This window comes from Hemiscyllium ocellatum, chromosome 11 (genome assembly GCF_020745735.1).
Source record: "Hemiscyllium ocellatum isolate sHemOce1 chromosome 11, sHemOce1.pat.X.cur, whole genome shotgun sequence".
In the NCBI taxonomy this organism is placed as follows: Eukaryota; Metazoa; Chordata; class Chondrichthyes; order Orectolobiformes; family Hemiscylliidae; genus Hemiscyllium; species Hemiscyllium ocellatum.
Window position 1 is genome coordinate 46,117,670 of NC_083411.1, and position 22,986 is coordinate 46,140,655.

The 22,986-nt window shown below is 48.2% G+C and overlaps 1 protein-coding gene across 2 annotated transcripts in view; it reads left to right on the plus strand.

The window, feature by feature from the left end:
- si:dkey-172j4.3 (diacylglycerol kinase delta) overlaps positions 1 to 22,986 on the plus strand; it is a 224,155-nt gene that overhangs the window by 149,188 nt on the left and 51,981 nt on the right. For both annotated transcript variants that reach the window (XM_060832574.1, XM_060832576.1), the window contains exons 8-14: positions 1,785 to 1,887; positions 6,216 to 6,378; positions 9,219 to 9,327; positions 11,366 to 11,505; positions 18,126 to 18,201; positions 19,667 to 19,758; positions 21,018 to 21,117. In XM_060832574.1, coding sequence (XP_060688557.1) covers positions 1,785 to 1,887; positions 6,216 to 6,378; positions 9,219 to 9,327; positions 11,366 to 11,505; positions 18,126 to 18,201; positions 19,667 to 19,758; positions 21,018 to 21,117 — 783 coding nt within the window. The remainder of the gene's footprint in view (positions 1 to 1,784; positions 1,888 to 6,215; positions 6,379 to 9,218; positions 9,328 to 11,365; positions 11,506 to 18,125; positions 18,202 to 19,666; positions 19,759 to 21,017; positions 21,118 to 22,986) is intronic.

A 22,986-nucleotide genomic window follows, 5' to 3' on the forward strand; every position in this document is an offset into this window, starting at 1 on the left:
GGATTGGTGGCGGTACATCGATTGAGAGCATCTTAAATGAAACCAGAAGCTGCGAAGAGATTCCTCAGTAGCCCGTTTCTAATTCTGTCCCATGTTCTGTACTCACCATTTAGAGGAACTCATTCCTATGTGTCAAAATCTATTACTTTATTTAAAAAAGGACATGACCTCGTTCTTCTATGTTTGTGGAAATGCCAGCCAAATTGAAATAATTTATCCATATAATTTAACCATAGATGCTCTAATATAATTCTCATGAATCTACATTGTACACCTTCAAGGGTAAACTGTGCAATCTGACATGTGATACCCAGAATATTGGACTATCTTATTGCTACTATCACCTTGAGGGTCCAGACGGTAAGGGAGATGGCAGTAGCTGTTGCTTCCACCCCCCCCCCTCCTCCCCTACATCCTGATTGGGCTGACACTGGGGAAGAGCCATCTGATAGCAGTTGCCAAAAATAATTTTCTATGAGCCTGGCATTCACTCAAGTGAGCATTCAAGAAGCATTGTGTCATACAGAAGCTGAGCCAATTCAATCAGTAAATTAGCAATGAAATCATCACCTTGTCTCCGGAAATCCTCTCACTGACCTCACCACTAAGGTGTGGGGCTCAGCACATTCTCTCCGCTGAGTAAGGAACTCATTAAGTGCAGTTCTATTGAATGGAACTCAAGGTCATAATTCCAACACCCTTCTGTTCTGGAAGGGGTGTGGGCTATTTGGAAACTGTATAACAAATGCAAATGCAGTCAGATTAAGCACAACAGTTACCAGTTAGTAAAGCTTCTTCACCATTTCCCTTGTTAAACACTGCCAGGTCAGGGACAGCACAGGATGGGACATAGAGTAAAGCTCCTCTATACTGTTCCCATCAAACACGCTCTGGACAATTACAGCATGGGGTTAGACACAGTACAGCTTCCTCTACCCCTGTAAAGTAAATGTGAAGTTCCTTCTATGCTGTCCCCATCTGGTACTCCTCAGGTATGGGGTTAACTCTTAATTATCCATGTGTATATAATGGTGACTTAGCAATTTTGATGCGTGCCCACTATCTGTATCATGGGGCTGAGTTCAGGGATAAACAAGAAGGTGCACCCTTCTGCTCTGCATGCCCCCTTCCCACTTGAAAACCCACCCAATAGGGGCACGTAGTAACCAGTCCCTTGTGTCAGCTGATGAAGACATTTTAGAATGTTGAGCACGCACGTGGTTCATGTTTATAATCATCCTTTAATTGACTGCTATTTATGGAGTGATTTTTTTGAAGGCTTCAGAAGTCAATCGAGATGGTGATATCTGTAATGCTCCATTCTTGTTTCATGGAGTTGTATGGAATTTGACAGCATACAGCCCCACTGTTGCTGTTTCTGTCCCACACTAGAGTCCTATGTCACTTCATTTCGTCTGATCAACACATCCTTCTATTCCTTTCTATCACATTTCCTATCAATCCCCACATCATTTATTCAAATGGAATAGAGAGAGAAAACAGATTCCTTTAAACTCATTTCCACTCTCAAGATCAATCTTTGGATCATTTTAATCTTCTTTAAGTATAAATAAGATCTTTCATAATCAGACCCTCTTCCTGATGTGCTGTGAACACAGATAGTAGTCTCATAAGCCTGCAAGGAATTTTGTTTATATGAGGCTGGGTGTGGAGAGTGACAATCTGCTGTTGTCTTCTATGTGACCCAGGCCTTCTCCTGTTGTGATTTTTACTGGAAATCTGTATGGGGAGCTTTGTTTGAGCATGTGTGCCCTGTTTTTCAGGTCCACAATATATGCAAGGAGCAGTTAGACAGGAAATGCCCGCTGGGCCAGTGCAAGCTGTCTGTCATTCCTCCAACAGCCCTGAACAGCATCGACCCAGACGGTGAGTAACTGAAAAGGCAGAAGTCCCGCAGTAACTGAGCATTGTCATCCCATTCTCTTCAATCCATCAAACCAATGGAGGTGAACAGCAATTGGTTCAATGCCAGCAGAAGAGCTTTGTGCAGAATACACATGGACATAGACATTACACACAGAGCAGACATAAGACATACAGGCAGACAGACACACGCACAGAGACATACAGACACACAGAAACACTGACAGACACACAGACACATACACACACAGACGCACAGACACACACAGACAAACGCAGACACACAGATACAGGCACACACACACACATACACAGAGACACAGACACATATGCAGGCAACAGAGACACAGGCAGACAGACAGACAATCCAAAGATGTGCAATTTAGATGTTTTGGCTGTGCTAAATTGCCCATAGTGTTCAAGAATGAGTGGGTTAGGTGCATTGATCAGGGGTAAGTGCACAGTAATAGGGTTGGGGGATGGTCTGGGTGTGTGACTCGTCGGAGGGTCAGCGTGGGCTTGCTGGGCCAAATGGCCTGTTTCCACACTGTAGGAATTCTATTCTATTCTAGATAGACAGACAGACAGACACAGACACAGACACAGACACAGACAAACAGACAGGCAGATGCGCAAGCACACACGCAGAGTGATAGGTTCAAATACATAGGCATTCGCAAACACTAATCGGCAGACACGTTCACACACAGATACAGGTAAAATGATACAAACAAATGCCCATATGTACATAGGTGCTCCCAGAAATGCACTTAAATACACACAGACAAACATGGAATGATATAATCATGCAAAATTGTAAGCACCCACATGCAGTGTAAGTGCATGTTGATTGGAGGGAGGGAGACACATGGATTTGCTTAAAGACTTAAATGTTACAAGGGATCCTTATGGTGAGATTGTCTCTTTGAAAGGAGTTGTGATGCTGAGGTTCCCTTCATAAATGGTATCCTGGGAAGGAAACTCTTTGTATGATGTAAACTTTCCCATTTTATGATCCTTTTATTTTTGCACAGAGCAAGTGTTGTTTTATGTCAGCACACAGCGACACCCAGCTCTGATTAAAAATTGCTTTCTAAATCTAAACTTCTCACTCTGGGTTAGGGAGGGAATCTCCACTTTGGTACCGTGAGTGTTCGCAGATTGGTTTTTAAAAATGACTTCTGACTCAGCCATGCAGCAATGAGCTATCAAGTCTGATGGTTGCTATGGAAACATGCTTCAACGTAGTGAAGACATAAATGACACAATATAGTGAGATTAAACATGACTGGAGCATGACGCATAATGCTCCCACCTCGGCCATTTAGTCAACTCATGTCTGATCTGGCTTGCCTATTTCTAATATGTTAAAGGAGCAATTCCAGTCAGGATTGTTTCCCCAGCACATGCAAGGGGTCGTGGAAGAAGTCAGTTATACCACATTGACCTGGGGCTTTATCTCACAGAAGATAGGGAATGGTGAGACTTTTGGGAAGTGTCAGTCTGATCACTGCTGTGAAGTTAGCGAGAGGCTGAACAGCATTCACCTATATCTCCTGGTTCACTGTAAGCTTTTTGTACATAGTTTCATTTTGAATTAACACAGCAGTGAACTGACTGAATGTTGTTATTAAACTGCTGAATGGACCTCTCTAATTTCAAGTAAAAAATGAGGTCTGCAGATGCTGGAGATCACAGTTGAAAATGCGTTGCTGGTTAAAGCACAGCAGGTCAGGCAGCATCCAAGGAATAGGAAATTCGACGTTTCGGGCATAAGATTCCTGATGAAGGGCTTATGCCCGAAACGTCGAATTTCCTATTCCTTGGATGCTGCCTGACCTGCTGTGCTTTAACCAGCAACGCATTTTCAACTCTCTAATTTCAAACCTAATGTTGATGTTGCCTTACACACCTCCTGTGCAGCCATAACCTTATGTGCTTCGCTCTGTCTAAGCACCATGCTTGCAGTGATCTGCCTGTACGGCTCACAAAACAAAGTTTTTCATTGTACTTAGGTACATGTGACAACAATAAATCAAAATCAACTCAGTCCCAGGCAGAGGCTGGTTAGTGCTGAGATTATATGTCCATTGTTAGAGGTCACTGTGCACTGCTCAGGAATAATTGCCACTGGATAATCCCTGCAAAAATATCAGTGCAACTTGCGTTTAGCCTAAAGGTTACGTACGATGCCCTGTGTGTGTGACTATCGTTCCCAGAAGGAAGAACCAGTAAAAGTGTTGAGTGACACTTACTTGAAAAAGAGCTCAGTTATGGCCAGTACATCTATACCCAAGTATGACTTACTTTCCCTCTGGGATCGTGTGTTAGTTTGTGGCCGTGTGTGTGAGAATATTGCCCTGTGGGTTGTGAGGGAGTCATTAAGGAAAGTTCATCTTGCTTTATGGGTTGGAATTGAGAAGAACTATGAATAAATGTACAGACCTTGTGAGTTGCATTTACTTTACTGATACCTGTAAAATCAGGGTAATAGAGTCATACAGCACAGAAACAGACCATAGGATACAATCAGTCCATGTCAACCATAATCCCAAACTAAACTAGTCCCAGTTGGCCCGTATCCCTCCATATCTTTCCTAATCATGTACTTATCCTGATGTCTTTTAAACTTTGTATCTGTTTTGGATGTAGGTTTGCTCGCTGAGCTGAAAGGTTCATTTCCAGACCTTTTGTTACCTTATTAGGTAACATCTTCAGTGGACCTCACATGAAGCAATGCTGAAAATTCCTGTTTTGTATTTATATGTTTGGGTTTCTTTGGGTTGGTGATGTCATTTCCTGTGGTGATGTTACAACCTCAACCTGAGCTACAAATTGTAACTGTACACGCATCCACCATTTTTTCTAGAAGTTCATACCAAACACGAACCACTCTCTGTGTAATAAAATTGCCCTTTGTGTCCTTTTTAAATCTTCCTCATCTCACCTTAAAAGTACTTGTGACAATCAATTCAATTCAATTTAATTCAGGTACACTCCCTAGTTTTGAAATCCCCATCATAGGGAAAAGACACTTGTCATTCCTCTTATCTATGCGCTTCATGATTTTATAAACATCTATAACGTCATCCCTCAGGTTTCTATGCTCCAGTGAAAATATTTCTGGCCTAGCCAGCCTCTCCTTATAATTCAAACCCTCCATTCCTGGCGACTTCCTGGTAAATCTCTTCTGAATCCTCTCGAGCTAAATAATATCCTTTCTATAACTGGGTGGCCAGAACTGGACACAGTGCTCCTGGAGAGGCTTCAGCAATGTGCAGTATAACCGTAACATAACGTCCCAACTCCTATACTCAAACGTTTGAGCAATGACGTCAAAAGTTGTGACGCTAGAAAAGCACAGCAGATCAGGCAGCATCCGAAGAGCAGGACAGTCAATGTTTTGGGCATAAGCCTTTCATCAGGAACACCTTCATTAGGGGCCTTATGCCCGAAACATCGACTCTCCTGCTCTTCGGATGCTGGCTGACTGGCTGTGCTTTTCCAGCGCCACACTTTTCGACTCGGATCTCCGGCATCTGCTGTCCTCCCTTTCTCCTAGGTCTGAGCAATGAAGGCAAGCGTGCTAAATGCCTTCTCATTGTTCAATGGGTGTTCCTGCATGAATGAATGAGGCAGCTGTCTGCATAAGGAATTGTCAGGAGGTTGGAAGGGCTGAGACCCTAAAGGAAGTGATGCATGACAGTGCTGTTCAAAACCAAATCCTTTTGAATTTCTTCTACATTGTTTTCAAGAAGGGACAGTGTGGATGATGTGGGGGAATGAGGTCTGGCCTTGGAGGGAAGTACTTGAGAGGGGGCTTCTGCCTTAAAGCTGGCTCAGCCCAAACTGATGGAGCATCAAGGTCATCCATCCCCTTGCGCTTATTGACATCTCCCCTCTCAAGGATTAGGGCCTTTGCTACGCCTCAGCACATAGGCCAAGGAAGTCAGAGCTTGGAACTGCTGTGGGGTACTGTCACAGGTAAGGCCCTCTTTCCATAATGGGCTGGAAAGGATGACCTCCCAAATATCGTCATTATCTGTTAGATTCTGGTCCTGGGGACCATCCCCTGGATGTCTGACCTTACCCAGAGCAAAGGAACAGTAGAAAATATGAATGTCTCATCGTGGATATCTGGAAACGGATCTCCAGGATGCCAACATTCATTTCCAATTAAGATTGGGTTTCTCTATTTTTCCCCTCTGGTGATGTGCCTGGGAATTTCCCGATCAGCCTACCTTATTGCTGTTGTGCTTAGTGTCTTTTCTTAATTCTCTCAGTCGGAGTAACATTGCTGAGCCTTGTGTTCTGTCCTTGCCTTTGTTCAGGGTTCTGGAAGGCCACTTGCTCCTCATCCTGCAGCAGTCCCCTCCTGGTCCTGGTGAATTCCAAAAGTGGTGATAACCAGGGCGTGAAGTTCCTCAGGAAGTTCAAACAGCTGCTGAACCCAGCGCAGGTATTCGACCTGATGATCGGTGGGCCCCACCTCGGGTACGTCCAGCTACCATCTGTGCACCGGCTGTCTCGTGGCTTATCATTGTTAAACATTCCTCAGGACTTCCACTTAACATTTCACTTTGTTCATGCAGTTTCATATCAGCTACTTAACACTAGTATCAGCAACTGTGACGCAAACGAAACACTCAGCTGTTTTTTTTGGTGCTGTTTATTGAAGGAGGAATCTTAGCCAAGGCAGGGAGAGAGACATCTATCCTTTGTTAACTGGAATCTTTTAACTCAACTGAAAGATGACGCCTCTGACAGTGCATCATTCCCTCAGCGCTGACCCTCAGACGGTGCACCATTCCATCAGCACTGACCCTCTACCAGTGCATCATTCCTTCAGCACTGACCCTCTAACAGTCCATCATTCTCTCAGCACTGACCCTCTGACAGTGCATCATTTCCTCAGCACTAACCCTCTGACAGTGCATCATTCCCTCACTGACCCTCTGACAATGCATCATTCCCTCAGCATTGAACCTCTGACAGAGCATCATTCCCTCAGCATTGAACCTCTGACAGAGCATCATTCCCTCAGCACTGACCCTCTGACAGTGCATCATTCCCTCTGTAATGACCCTCTGACAGTGCATCTTTCCCTCAGCACTGACCCTCTGATATGCATCATCCCCTCAGTACTGACCCTCTGACAGTGCGGCATCTCCTCAGTACTGACCCTCTGACAGCGCATCATTCCCTCAGTACTGACCCTCTGACAGTGCATCATTCCCTCAGTACTGACCCTCTGACGGTGCATCATTCCCTCAGTACTGACCCTCTGACGGTGCATCATTCCCTCAGTACTGACCCTCTGATGGTGCATCATTCCCACAGCGCTGACCCTCTGACAGTGCTTCATTCCCACGTACTGACCCTCTGATAGTGCAGCACTCCTTCAGTACTGACCCTCGGTTGGTGCATCATTCCCTCAGTACTGACCCACTGACAGTGCATCATTCCCTCAGCGCTGACCCTCTGACTGTGCATCATTCCCTCAGCGCTGACCTTCTGACTGTGCATCATCCCCTCAGCACTGACCCTCTGACTGTGCATCATTCCCTCAGCGCTGACCCTCTGACAGAGCATCATTCTCTCAGCGCTGACCCTCTGACGGTGCATCATTCCCTCAGTACTGACCCTCTGATGGTGCATCATTCCCACAGCGCTGACCCTCTGACAGTGCTTCATTCCCACAGTACTGACCCTCTGATAGTGCAGCACTCCTTCAGTACTGACCCTCGGTTGGTGCATCATTCCCTCAGTACTGACCCACTGACAGTGCATCATTCCCTCAGCGCTGACCCTCTGACTGTGCATCATTCCCTCAGCGCTGACCTTCTGACTGTGCATCATCCCCTCAGCACTGACCCTCTGACAGTGCATCATTCCCTCAGCGCTGACCTTCTGACAGTGCATCATTCCCTCAACACTGACCCTCTGACGGTGCATCATTCCCTCAGCGCTGACCTTCTGACAGTGCATCATTCCCTCAACACTGACCCTCTGACGGTGCATCATTCCCTCAGCACTGACCCTCTGATAGTGCAGCACTCCCTCATGACTGACCCTCGGTTGGTGCCTCATTCCCTCAGTACTGACCCACTGACAATGCATCATTCCCTCAGCACTGACCCTCGGACAGTGCATCATTCCCTTAGTACTGACCCTCTGACAGTGCAGCACTCCCTCAGTACTGACCCTCTGACAGTGCATCATTCCCTCAGCGCTGACCCTTGGATGATGCATGATTCCCTCAGTACTGACCTTCTGACAGTGCATCATTCCCACAGCACTGACCCTCTGACAGTGCTTCATTCCCACAGCGCTGACCCTCTGACAGTGCATCATTCCCGGAGCGCTGACCCTTGGACGGTGCATCATTCCCTCAGTACTGACCCTCTGACAGTGCATCATTCCCTCAGCGCTGACCCTCGGATGGTGCATCATTCCCTCAGCACTGACCCTCGGATGGTGCATCATTCCCTCAGCACTGACCCTCTGACAGTGCGGCACTCTCTCAGTGCTGACCCTCTGACTGTGCATCATCCCCTCAGCATTGGCCCTCTGACAGTGTGGTACTCCCTCAGTATGGACCCTCCGGCCGTGTAGCACTCTTTCTGTACTGACTCTGACTGCACACTCCCTCGGTACTAACTGCCTGATATTGCAGCATTCCCTAAATACTGCCCCTCTGATAGTGCAGAATTTCTTCTGTAGTGACCTTCTGACTGCACATCACTTCCTCTGTGTGGAGCCCTCCTCACTGGGTATTTCTTCATTATAAGCCCCTCAGATAGTCCAACATTGCAGCCCTTATTTAGTACAGATCCTCAGAGTGTGCAGCACCCCTTTACGTTTGCCCTCTGACAGTCCAGGACTCCGTCAGTACAGCCCCTGAAATAGTACAACATAATCTCAGTACTGGACTATCTACCTGTAGGCACACGTCCTCAAGGTCTAATACTGTGCTGGTGCGGCAACTCTATCATTACTTCCAATGGAACTGTTTGGCCAAGATATCAGAGTGAATTTGCTGATGGGATGACTGAACCTGGTTTTCCATTATGCAAAGACAAATACAAATCTTTTCAAACTGTTTGCGGAGATTGATGTGGGGTTGACTTGAAGCTATTCCTATTTAATGTTGGAGCTTCATCAGCAATTACTGCTGCATTCTGTGCACATTTCCAACACAGTACAAGAGCCACTGTCAAGAAATTGTGGGATGGGTGAAGGAGTGAGGTTACTACAACATTCGGGGCGTGTGATTATTGTCGTTTCCTTGCCCGGTCTGGAGTGGAGCTGTAACTGTGTTTGTTCCCTGGCAGCCTCCGTCTATTCCAGAAGTTCTCCACATTCCGAATTCTGGCCTGCGGAGGAGATGGGAGCGTGGGCTGGGTCTTGTCTGAAATCGATAAAATGGGTTTACACAAACAGGTCAGTGAGTGATACCGGCCTCGGTGTGTTTTATGTGCTTAATCTGGAGAACTGGTTTACTTTTAATTAACTCTTTTGATTCGTGTTTAGTTGATGTAATACTAAGCAGAGACGGACAAAGGTGGGACTGAGACAGACAGACAGGCGAGAGTGGGACTGAGACAGACAGACAGGGGAGAGTGGGACTGAGACAGACAGACAGGGGAGGGTGGGACTGAGACAGACTGACAGGCGAGAGTGGAACTGAGACTGACAGACAGGGGAGGGTGGGACTGAGACTGACAGACAGGGGAGGGTGGGACTGAGACTGACAGACAGGCGAGAATGGGACTGAGACTGACAGGGAAGGGTGGGACTGAGACAGACAGGGGAGGGTGGGACTGAGATGGACAGGAGAGGGTGGGACTGAGACAGACAGACAGGGGAGAGTGGGACTGAGACAGACAAGGGAGGGTGGGACTGAGACAGACAGACGGGGAGAGTGGGACTGAGACAGACAGACAGGGGAGAGTGGGACTGAGACAGACAGACAGGAGAGGGTGGGACTGAGACTGACGGGGAAGGGTGGGACTGAGACAGACAGGGGAGGGTGGGACTGAGATGGACAGGAGAAGGTGGGACTGAGACAGACAGACAGGGGAGAATGGGACTGAGACAGACAAGGGAGGGTGGGACTGAGACAGACAGACGGGGGAGAGTGGGACTGAGACAGACAGACAGGGGAGAGTGGGACTGAGACAGACAGACAGGAGAGGGTGGGACTGAGACTGACAGACAGGCGAGAGTGGGACTGAGACAGACAGGGAAGGGTGGGACTGAGACAGACAGGGGAGGGTGGGACTGAGATGGACAGGAGAGGGTGGGACTGAGACAGACAGACAGGGGAGAGTGGGACTGAGACAGACAGGGGAGGGTGAGACTGAGACAGACAGACGGGGGAGAGTGGGACTGAGACAGACATGGAAGGGTAGGATTGAGATAGACAGGAGAGGGTGGAACTGAGACAGACAGACGGAGGAGATTGGGACTGAGACAGACAGGAGAGGATGGGACTGAGACAGACAGACAGGGGAGAGTGGGACTGAGACAGACATGGAAGGGTAGGATTGAGATAGACAGGAGAGGGTGGAACTGAGACAGACAGACGGGGGAGAGTGGGACTGAGACAGACAGGGAAGGGTGGGACTGAGATAGACAGGAGAGGGTGGGACTGAGACAGACAGACAGGGGAGAGTGGGACTGAGATAGACAGGAGAGGGTGGGATGGAGATAGACAGGCAGGGGAGAGTGGGACTGAGATAGACTGACGGGGAGGGTGGGACTGAGATAGACAGACAGGGGAGAATGGGACTGAGACAGATAGACAGACAGGGGAGAGTGGGACTGAAATAGACAGACAGGGAAGAGTGGGACTGAGATAGACAGACAGACAGGGGAGAGTGGGACTGAGATTGACAGACAAGGGTGAGACTCAGAGTTGGACAAGCAGTCAGACAGGAGAATATGAGACGGAGAGATGGACAGATTGACAGACAGGAGAGGATGGGATTGAAAGATAGACAGAAGAGGGTGGGACAGAGTCAGTCAGACAGACAGGAAACAGTGGGACTGAGACGAACAGACAGGAGAGGGTGGGACTGAGAGACAGACAGACTGCAATGAGAGCTGGGATTGAGAGACAAACAGACAGTCAGGAGATGATGGGACTGAGACAGACAGGAGATGGTGGGACTCAAACAGATAGACAGAGAGGTGAGGGTGTGTCAGAGAGAGAGAGACAGACAAGGGCAGGACTTGGAGGCAGACAGTGATGGAGGCTGAGAGTGAGCAGACAGTGATGGAGGCTGAGAGTGAGCAGACAGTGAAGAACAGAAACAAGACCAGAAATTGTTGGAGAAACTCATCTGGCGTGGCAGCATCTGCGAGTGAATGCAGAGTTAACATATCCGGTCCAGTGACCCTTCCTCAGAACTGTCTGACAGATATCTGACTGTGAGCTAGTCTCGATTGTTGAAGTGTTTCACTCTCTCTTTGCCAGTGTAAGCTGGGCGTGCTGCCCCTGGGGACAGGCAATGACCTGGCGAGGGTACTCGGCTGGGGTGGACTATGTGACGACGATGCACAACTTCCTCAGGTTGTGGCCAAACTGGAGCGTGCCACCACCAAGATGCTGGACAGGTAACGGGGAGGTTTGCTTGTGTTGGTGTATCCCTGTCCCATGACCATCCTCCCTGACAGGCAGCCTCCTTCCTTTAGAAATGATGCCTCGCAATACAAGAAAGAGGCTATTTGGCCTCTTGTATTGGTGCCAACTCTGAGTGAGCTATTGGTTCCCCTAATTCCTATTGCTCTATGCCCATAACCCTGAAAACATTTGCAAAAAGTATTTAACCAACTCCTAAATTGCTGGAGAGACTCAGCAAGTCTGGCAGCATCTGTGGAGAGAGATAACATTTTGAATTCAATGTGATTCTTCTCTGGGACTAAAGATTGACAGTCCTGAAGCACAATGCATCAGACTCGAAACATTAACTCAGTTTCTCTCTCCACAGGTGCTGCCAGACCTGCTGAGCTTCTCCAGCAATTTGTTTGTTTCCGATTTCCTGCATCCGCACTTTTTTATTTATCCAATTTCTGTTTGAAAGTTTGAATTGAATCTGCTTTCATCATTCTTTAAAGACATTACATGCCAGACCCAAACCAATCACATTAGGATCACCCCTCCAGTTCTTTGGCCAATTATCTTCAACATGGACCTTTATTTAGTCTGTTAAAATTCCTTGCTTTTTAAACCCCTGTTATACACAATCTCTGAACTCTGTTTGAACTCCCACTCCCCTTTCCTACACCCTCACTGCAGAATCCCAGAGCATCCTCCGTCAATTCCTGTTCACCTCGTCCCACCTTTCCTCAGACACTCTGCTCATTTTGTAAACCCACACGTCAGCCATTCTTTCTTCAGAATCATTACCTCTTCCACCATCACCTGGGGTGTACGCTACACAACAAGGCTTCCCCAGAACACCTTGCAGAAAGAAGGTACAGGGTGAGACAAGAGCAAACATCCTGGCAATATTCTGAAGTGCTCACCTTGCAGTGTGATCAGGGCTGGGTGCAGGACTCCCTCTGCTGGTCCACACACAGCAGTCATTCCCATCAGACCCCAAGTAAACCAAATAGTATCTCTCCATGCACTGTGTATTACATACATTGAATGAAGGGTTTCACAATCAGACTACTTTATAATGGCCAGATATCACTCATCAGTTCTCCCTATTACACAGAGAATCCCCCCATCACTGCCCCCATTACAGAGAGAATCCCACCATCACTGTCCCTATTACAAAGAGAATCCTCCCCATCACTGTCCCTATTACAGAGAGAATCCCACCATCATTATCCCTATTACAAAGAGAATCATCCCCTCATTGTCCCTATTACAGAGAGAATCCCACCATCAGTGACCTTATCACAAAGAGAATCCCCCCCATCACTGTCCCTATTACAAAGAGAATCCTCCCCATCACTGTCCCTATTACAGAGAGAATCCCACCATCACTGTCCCTATTACAAAGAGAATCCTCCCCATCACTGCCCCCATTACAGAGAGAATCCCACCATCACTGTCCCTATTACAAAGAGAATCCTCCCCATCACTGTCCCTATTACAGAGAGAATCCCACCATCATTATCCCTATTACAAAGAGAATCATCCCCTCATTGTCCCTATTACAGAGAGAATCCCACCATCACTGTCCCTATTACAAAGAGAATTCCCCCCATCACGGTCCTTATTACAAAGAGAATTCCCCCATCACTGTCCCTATTATAGAGACTTCCCCCATCACTGCCTCTACTACAGAGAGAATCCCCCTATCACTGCCCCCTTTTACAGAGCGAGTCCGCCATGACTGTTCCTATTACATTGAGAATCCTTCCATCAAAGTACGCATTACGGAGAGAATCCCACCATTACTGCTCCATATTTTAGAGACAACACCGCCATCACTGCCCCCCATTACAGAGAGAACACCGCCATCACTGCCCCCCATTACAGAGAGAACACCGCCATCACTGCCCCCTATTACAGAGAGAACACCGCTATCACTGTCCCCTATTACAGGGAGAACACCGCCATCACTGCCCCCCATTACAGGGAGAACACCGCTATCACTGCCCCCATTACAGGGAGAACACCGCTATCACTGCCCCCCATTACAGGGAGAACACGGCTATCACTGCCCCCATTACAGAGAGAACACCGCTATCACTGCCCCCCATTACAGGGAGAACACGGCTATCACTGCCCCCATTACAGAGAGAACACCGCTATCACTGCCCCCATTACAGGGAGAACACCGCTATCACTGCCCCCATTACAGAGAGATCACCGCTATCACTGCCCCCCATTACAGGGAGTACACCGCTATCACTGCCCCCATTACAGGGAGAACACCGCTATCACTGCCCCCATTACAGAGAGATCACCGCTATCACTGCCCCCATTACAGAGAGATCACCGCTATCACTGCCCCCATTACAGAGAGAACACCGCTATCACTGCCCCCATTACAGGGAGAACACCGCTATCACTGCCCCCTATTACAGGGAGAACACCGCTATCACTGCCCCCATTACAGGGAGAACACCGCTATCACTGCCCCCATTACAGAGAGATCACCGCTATCACTGCCCCCCATTACAGGGAGTACACCGCTATCACTGCCCCCATTACAGGGAGAACACCGCTATCACTGCCCCCATTACAGAGAGATCACCGCTATCACTGCCCCCATTACAGAGAGAACACCGCTATCACTGCCCCCATTACAGAGAGAACACCGCTATCACTGCCCCCATTACAGGGAGAACACCGCTATCACTGCCCCCTATTACAGGGAGAACACCGCCATCACTGCCCCCATTACAGGGAGAACACCGCTATCACTGCCCCATTACAGAGAGATCACCGATATCACTGCCCGCCATTACAGGGAGAACACCGCTATCACTGCCCCCTATTACAGAGAGATCACCGCTATCACTGCCCCATTACAGAGAGATCACCGCTATCACTGCCCCCATCACAGGGAGAACACCGCTATCACTGCCCCCTATTACAGGGAGAACACCGCTATCACTGCCCCCATTACAGGGAGAACACCGCTATCACTGCCCCCATTACAGAGAGATCACCGATATCACTGCCCCCCATTACAGGGAGAACACCGCTATCACTGCCCCCTATTACAGGGAGAACACCGCTATCACTGCCCCCATTACAGAGAGATCACCGCTATCACTGCCCCCCATTACAGAGAGAACACGGCTATCACTGCCCTCTATTACAGAGAGAACACCGCTATCACTGCCCTCTATTACAGAGAGAACACCGCTATCACTGCCCCATTACAGAGAGATCACCGCTATCACTGCCCTCTATTACAGAGAGAACACCGCTATTACTGTCCCCTATTACAGAGAGAACACCGTTATCACTGCCCCCATTACAGAGAGAACCCCGCTATCACTGCCCCCTATTACAGAGAGAACACCGCTATCACTGCCCCCATTACAGAGAGATCACCGCTATCATTGTCCCTTATTACAGGGAGAACACCGCTATCACTGCCCCCATTACAGAGAGAACACGGCTATCACTGCCCCCATTACAGAGAGAACACCGCTATCACTGCCCCCCATTACAGGGAGAACACCGCTATCACTGCCCCCCATTACAGAGAGAACACCGCTATCACTGCCCTCTATTACAGAGAGAACACGGCTATCACTGCCCCCCCATTACAGAGAGAACACTGCTATCACTGCCCCCTATTACAGAGAGAACACTGCTATCACTGCCCTCTATTACAGAGAGATCACCGCTATCACTGCCCTCTATTACAGAGAGAACACTGCTATCACTGCCCCCTATTACAGAGAGAACACTGCTATCACTGCCCCCTATTACAGAGAGAACACCGCTATCACTGCCCCCTATTACAGAGAGATCACCGCTATCACTGCCCCCCATTACAGGGAGAACACCGCTATCACTGCCCCCATTACAGAGAGAACACTGCTATCACTACCCTCTATTACAGAGAGAACACCGCTATCACTGCCCCCCATTACAGAGAGAACACGGCTATCACTGCCCCATTACAGAGAGAACACCGCTATTACTGTCCCCTATTACAGAGAGAACACCGTTATCACTGCCCCCATTACAGAGAGAACACCGCTATTACTGTCCCCTATTACAGAGAGAACACCGTTATCACTGCCCCCATTACAGAGAGAACACGGCTATCACTGCCCCCATTACAGAGAGATCACCGCTATCACTGCCCCCCATTACAGGGAGAACACGGCTATTACTGCCCCCATTACAGAGAGAACACCGCTATCACTGCCCCCCATTACAGGGAGAACACCGCTATCACTGCCCCCATTACAGAGAGAACCCCGCTATCACTGCCCCCTATTACAGAGAGAACACCGCCATCACTGCCCCCCATTACAGAGAGAACACCGCTATCACTGCCCCCTATTACAGGGAGAACACTGCTATCACTGCCCCCATTACAGGGAGAACACGGCTATCACTGCCCCCATTACAGAGAGAACACCGCTATCACTGCCCCCATTACAGGGAGAACACCGCTATCACTGCCCCCATCACAGGGAGAACACCGCTATCACTGCCCCCTATTACAGGGAGAACACCGCTATCACTGCCCCCATTACAGGGAGAACACCGCTATCACTGCCCCCATTACAGAGAGATCACCGATATCACTGCCCCCCATTACAGGGAGAACACCGCTATCACTGCCCCCTATTACAGGGAGAACACCGCTATCACTGCCCCCATTACAGAGAGATCACCGCTATCACTGCCCCCCATTACAGAGAGAACACGGCTATCACTGCCCTCTATTACAGAGAGAACACCGCTATCACTGCCCTCTATTACAGAGAGAACACCGCTATCACTGCCCCATTACAGAGAGAACACCGCTATCACTGCCCCCTATTACAGAGAGAACACCGCTATCACTGCCCCCATTACAGAGAGATCACCGCTATCATTGTCCCTTATTACAGGGAGAACACCGCTATCACTGCCCCCATTACAGAGAGAACACGGCTATCACTGCCCCCATTACAGAGAGAACACCGCTATCACTGCCCCCCATTACAGGGAGAACACCGCTATCACTGCCCTCTATTACAGAGAGAACACCGCTATTACTGTCCCCTATTACAGAGAGAACACCGCTATTACTGTCCCCTATTACAGAGAGAACACCGCTATTACTGTCCCCTATTACAGAGAGAACACCGCTATCACTGCCCCCTATTACAGAGAGAACACCGCTATCACTGCCCCCATTACAGAGAGATCACCGCTATCATTGTCCCTTATTACAGGGAGAACACCGCTATCACTGCCCCCATTACAGAGAGAACACGGCTATCACTGCCCCCATTACAGAGAGAACACCGCTATCACTGCCCCCCATTACAGGGAGAACACCGCTATCACTGCCCCCCATTACAGAGAGAACACCGCTATCACTGCCCTCTATTACAGAGAGAACACGGCTATCACTGCCCCCCCATTACAGAGAGAACACTGCTATCACTGCCCCCTATTACAGAGAGAACACTGCTATCACTGCCCTCTATTACAGAGAGATCACCGCTATCACTGCCCTCTATTACAGAGAGAACACTGCTATCACTGCCCCCTATTACAGAGAGAACACCGCTATCACTGCCCCCTATTACAGAGAGATCACCGCTATCACTGCCCCCCATTACAGGGAGAACACCGCTATCACTGCCCCCATTACAGAGAGAACACTGCTATCACTACCCTCTATTACAGAGAGAACACCGCTATCACTGCCCCCCATTACAGAGAGAACACGGCTATCACTGCCCCATTACAGAGAGAACACCGCTATTACTGTCCCCTATTACAGAGAGAACACCGTTATCACTGCCCCCATTACAGGGAGAACACCGCTATCACTGCCCCCATTACAGAGAGAACACCGCTATCACTGCCCCCATTACAGAGAGAACACCGTTATCACTGCCCCCATTACAGAGAGAACACGGCTATCACTGCCCCCATTACAGAGAGATCACCGCTATCACTGCCCCCATTACAGAGAGAACCCCGCTATCACTGCCCCCATTACAGAGAGAACACCGCTATCACTGCCCCCCATTACAGGGAGAACACCGCTATCACTGCCCCCATTACAGAGAGATCACCGCTATCACTGCCCCCTATTACAGGGAGAACACGGCTATCACTGCCCCCATTACAGAGAGAACCCCGCTATCACTGCCCCCCATTACAGGGAGAACACCGCTATCACTGCCCCCATTACAGAGAGAACACCGCTATCACTGCCCCCATTACAGAGAGAACACCGCTATCACTGCCCCCATTACAGGGAGAACACGGCTATCACTGCCCCCCATTACAGAGAGAACACCGCTATCACTGTCCCCTATTACAGAGAGTTTCACGTTTTGGAATACCCTTGATTGACCCTGTCTCTCCTTCTGTGAAAGTATAATGATGCTCCGCTTGTCATGCCTCTAGGAGCCATCCCAGATGAATGATGGGTGTTTGTTTAATTGGGGAATGGGGCTACTCATGTGGTAAATAGTTTTGAGACAGAGGACAGCACCTTCACCCCCACTGCTCTGCTTAATGTGAGCCGAGGAATGTCTGACTGTGATGACTGGCTTCTCTACTTTCTATTCCCTAGGTGGAGCATCATGACTTACGAAGCGGCCACGAAACCACTTCCCATCATAACAGGAGATGAAGTTTACAATTCCCAGGTGCAGATATGAGATTCGCATGGGTTATAAACTATTGTTAAGAGAGTCCAACATTTATCTGAGAAACGTATGGGGACAGAAAAAAGGCACAAGTTTTACATTTGTGTGCCCGGTATCATGCATTTCAGAAAATTATAGCTCCACAACACCCAACACACAGACAATTTCATTCCACAGAACTTACAACATCAGGTTTTGGCATCGAGGCACAGTATCATTGCATTGTCATTGGGTAGATAAGAGGAAGAGAGCCAGGAATTGTTCTTATTGTTCACTTCTTATTGTCAATGTCTCTACAAAACCTATTGTACAGCTTGTCCCTACAGTCTCTGTTATACAGTCAATACCATTGTACAGTTAGTATCTCAAACATCTATCTATTGTGCAGAAAGTGTCTCCTACAATATCTGTTGCGAAATAAGTGCCTCATACGCAAAGGTGTGTGAGTTAGGTGGATTGGCCATGCTATATTGTTTAGATTAGATGATTAGATTAGATTACTTACAGTGTGGAAACAGGCCCTTCGGCCCAACAAGTCCACACCGACCTGCCGAAGCGCAACAGACCCATACACCTACATTTACCCCTTACCTTACACTACGGGCAATTTAGTGTGGCCAATTCACCTGGCCCGCACATCTTTGGACTGTGGAAGGAAACCAGAGCACCCAGAGGAAACCCACGCAGACACGGGGAGAACGTGCAAACTCCACACAGTCAGTCGCCTGAGGCAGGAATTGAACCCGGGTCTCTGGCGCCGTGAGGCAACAGTGCTAACCACTGTGCCACCATGCCGTTTACATCAGAGTGGGGCTGGAAAAGCACAGCAGGTCCCCAAGGAGCGGGAAAATCGACTTTTCGGGCAAAAGCCCTTAATCAGGAATAGAGGCAGGAAGCCTCCAGGGTGGAGAGATAAATGGGGGGTGGGGATGGCGGGGGAGGGGGTGACGCTGGGGAGAAGGTAGCAAAGAGTACAAATAGGTGAATGGGGGTGGCGATGGAGGTGATAGGTCAGAAAGGAGGGTGGAGCGGATAGGTGGAAAGGGAGATTGGCAGGTAGGACAGGTCATGGGGACAGTGCTGAGCTATATTGTCCCTTGTGTTCAGGGATTCGCTTTGGGAAATGCAGGCTACAGGGATACGTAGGGGGGTGGGTCTGGGGAGTGGGTCTGTAGGAGATGCTATTGGGATGTTGATGTGGATTCAATGGGGCGAATGGCCTGCTTCCATACTGTAGGGATTCTATGATTCTTTTGTTCCTGTTATATCTCTCCTGCAGGCATTATTGTACAGTCCCTGTTGTGCAACCATTACTTCCTATATTCTCTGTTGTACAGTCATTGTCTCCTATAATACCTATTGCACAGTCAAATTCTCCGACAGTCCTTGTTGGACAATATGAATATGGTGAGGGGTCATGGTTGTTAGTCTGATAATCCGTTCTGTTGCTGTTGTCTTTTTCTAGGATCCAATCTCTCAATATGCCGATTCGGTTGTTTATCATTTAACAAAAGTCCTCGATTCTGATCAACACTCTGATGTGATTTCCTCTGCCAGGTAAACTTGCTGTTTAAGCTTCAACACTGTGTAGGTTTCCTGGTTTTCAAACTGCTTAAAGAGGGGCTGTTCAGCAAGCGCGCGCAGACAGGAACCGCTCCCACATGTTGCTATGATCCTGGAGAGTTTGGCCTTGCCAGGGCTTGATGGTGGATATCATTCACCTCAATCCTGTGCTGTGATACACCATGCATCCCATGCCCTATCCGCATGGGTCACCATGAAGGGGGTCAGGATAAAAATCTATGCACTGCAATGGTCTGAGATTCCTCCCAGAGTGTGTGGGCAATGCCAACATTTAATGCTCATCTCTAACTGCACTCAGATAGATTCACCATTTCAGAGGGTAGCTGTATGGTACAGGAGCACAATTACCACAAGATTCCCCTCAGGACTCCCAGTTGCAATGGGAGCCTAGAGTTGGCATTGAGCACGGAGGAGGTGTTGGGAGGACATGATCAACTCTGAAGCCTCAATGTCTCTATCAAGACCTTTCAGAGTCAAGTGCCTTGACACCTCTGTGTGGTCCCTGTGGGTTCATGCGTGAGGTGAGTGTCAGCTTTCAGGGGCAAGTGGAAAAGGTCTCGCCCCCAGCAGTGGCCCATGTGAGTGCCCCAGCTTATTGTGGAGAAAGCCTTTGCAGTAGAGGCAGAGATCACAGAGTCTGCCTGCCTTGTCAATGCAAAGAGCCCTGGGCAACAGACGGTACATTGATGCAGGTACAGTCACCAGCAGTGATGTGTGAATTGTCTTTGAAAGTAAAGCCACGGGTTGGAGATAGTTTGAAAGAGGTCAGACCGCCTAGGTCCTGTCGCATGTCAGAGGATAGTACTGTGTCAATGATTCAGGGCCCATCCAGGGCACTGAGGCCATCTATTCTACCAGCCTTTACAAAATGCTATTCTGTAAAATATAAGGGCTCCAATGACATTGCATGGTTAAAATCAGGACAGTTTCTGGAATACAGAACCTCATTGGAAGCTCCAGTCATTGGCTACACATTAGTAACAAAGTCAGAGCATTACTGCACGCTCCAGTTACTCGTAGTGACAGAGTAGAGATGAAGTTAATCCTGGTCACTCACTCTGTTGGAACTGGAGATCTGGGTGCAGAAGGGGTTCATGTCAGTCCAGAAGATACCTCTCTGACAGAGCAGCTTCATGCTGGCAGGTCAATATTGCATCTACGTCACTCTGCACCCCTCCCTGGTATTAATCCCCTCTTCCTCTTTACACGATTCCCTCCTGCTGGTTCTGCAGGTTTCTCTGTGGGACAGTCAGTGACTTCATTGCTGAGGTTGGTAAAGCCTACAAGAAAGCTGAGGATAACAAGGAAGAAGCTGACACCATGGCCAACAAGGTGGGTATTTTGGTGATGAAAATAAGATAGAACATCGAACTTTACAGTCCTTCAGCCCTCGATGTTGCACCGACCTGTGGAACCAAAATGGAGCACATCCAACCTAAACTATTCCATTTTCATCTATATGTTTATCCACTGACCATTCAAATACTCTTAAAGCTGGTGAGTGTACTACTGTTGCATGCAGGGTGTTCCACACCGTTACTACTCTCTGAGTAAAGAAACTACCTCGACCTCTGTCCTCTATCTATCACCCCTCAATTTAAAACTGTGTTTCCTTATGCTAGCCATCACCGCCTGAGGAAAAAGGATCTCACTGTCCACCCTATCTAATTTCTGATTATCTTGTATGTCTCTGTTAAGTTACCTCTCAACCTTCTTCTCTCTAATGAAAACAGCCTCAAGTCCCTCAGCCTTTCTTCATAAGACCTTCCCTCCATACCAGGCAAATTCTCAGTAAAGCTCCTCGGAACCCTTTCCAAACCTTCCACATCCTTCCTGTAATGTGGTGACCAGAACTGTACGTAATACTCCAAGTATGGCCACACCAAAGTTTTGTACAGCTGCAACAAGACCTCATGGCTCTGAAACTCAATCCCTCTACCAATAAAAGCGAACACACTGTACACCTTCTTAGCAACCTATCAATCTGGGTGGCAACTTTCAGGGATCTATGTACATTGACACTGAGATTTCTCTGCTCATCTACACTACTAAGAAACCTACCATTAGTCCAGTACTCTTTATTCCTGTTACTCCTTCCAAAGTGAATCACCTCACACTTTTCCACATTCAACTCCATTTGCCAACCCTCAGCCCAGCTCTGCAGCTTATCTATGTCCCCCTGCAACCTGTAATGTCCTTCAGCACTGTCCACAACTCTACCAACCTTAGCGTCATCCACAAATTTACTAACCCATCCTTCTACGCAATCATCCAGGTCATTTATAAAAATGATAAACAGCAGTGGCCCCAAAACAGATCCGTGCGCCACACCACTAGTAACTGAACTCCAGGATGAACATTTCTCATCAACCACCACCCTCTGTCTTCTTTCAGCTAGCCAATTTCTGATCCAAACCACTAAATCACCCTCAATCCCATAACTCCATATGTTCTGCAATACCTTACCATGGTGAACCTTATCAAACCCCTTACTGAAATCCATTTACACCACATCAACCGCTTTACCCTCATCCACCTGTTTGGTCACCTTCTCAAAGAACTCAATAAGGTTTGTGAGGCATGATGTACCCTTCACAAACCCGTATTGACTATCTCTACTCAATTTATTCCTTTCTGGATGATTATAAATCCTATCACTTATAACCTTGTCCAAGACTTTACCGACAACCGAAGTAAGGCTCACTGGTCTATAATTACCAGGGGTGTCTCTACTCCCCTTCTTGAACAAGTGGACAGCATTTGCTATCCTCCAGTCTTCTGGCACTATTCCTGTAGACAATGATGACATAAAGATCAAAACCAATGGCTCTGCAAACTCCTCCCTGGCTTCTTAGAGAATCCTAGGAAAAATCCCATTCGCCCCAGGGGATTTATCTATTTTCACACTTTCCAGAATTGCTAACACCTCCTCCTTGTGAACCTCAATCCCATCTCCTCTAATAGCCTGATTCTCAGTATTCCCCTCGACAGCATTGTCTTTTTCCAGTTCGGAATGCTGTGAGCTGGGTAAAAACTGAAGTAGCCAATTTGAACTATAGAGTCAAGCACTGGAGCAGACTCTTTCTACAGTGTACATTTCAAACAACCTGTCTGGAAATGTTCTGACACACTCTCTTGGGCCACTAGGACTTGAACCAAGACCTTCTAGCCCAGAGCTAGGGACACCAAACCCACAGCTCT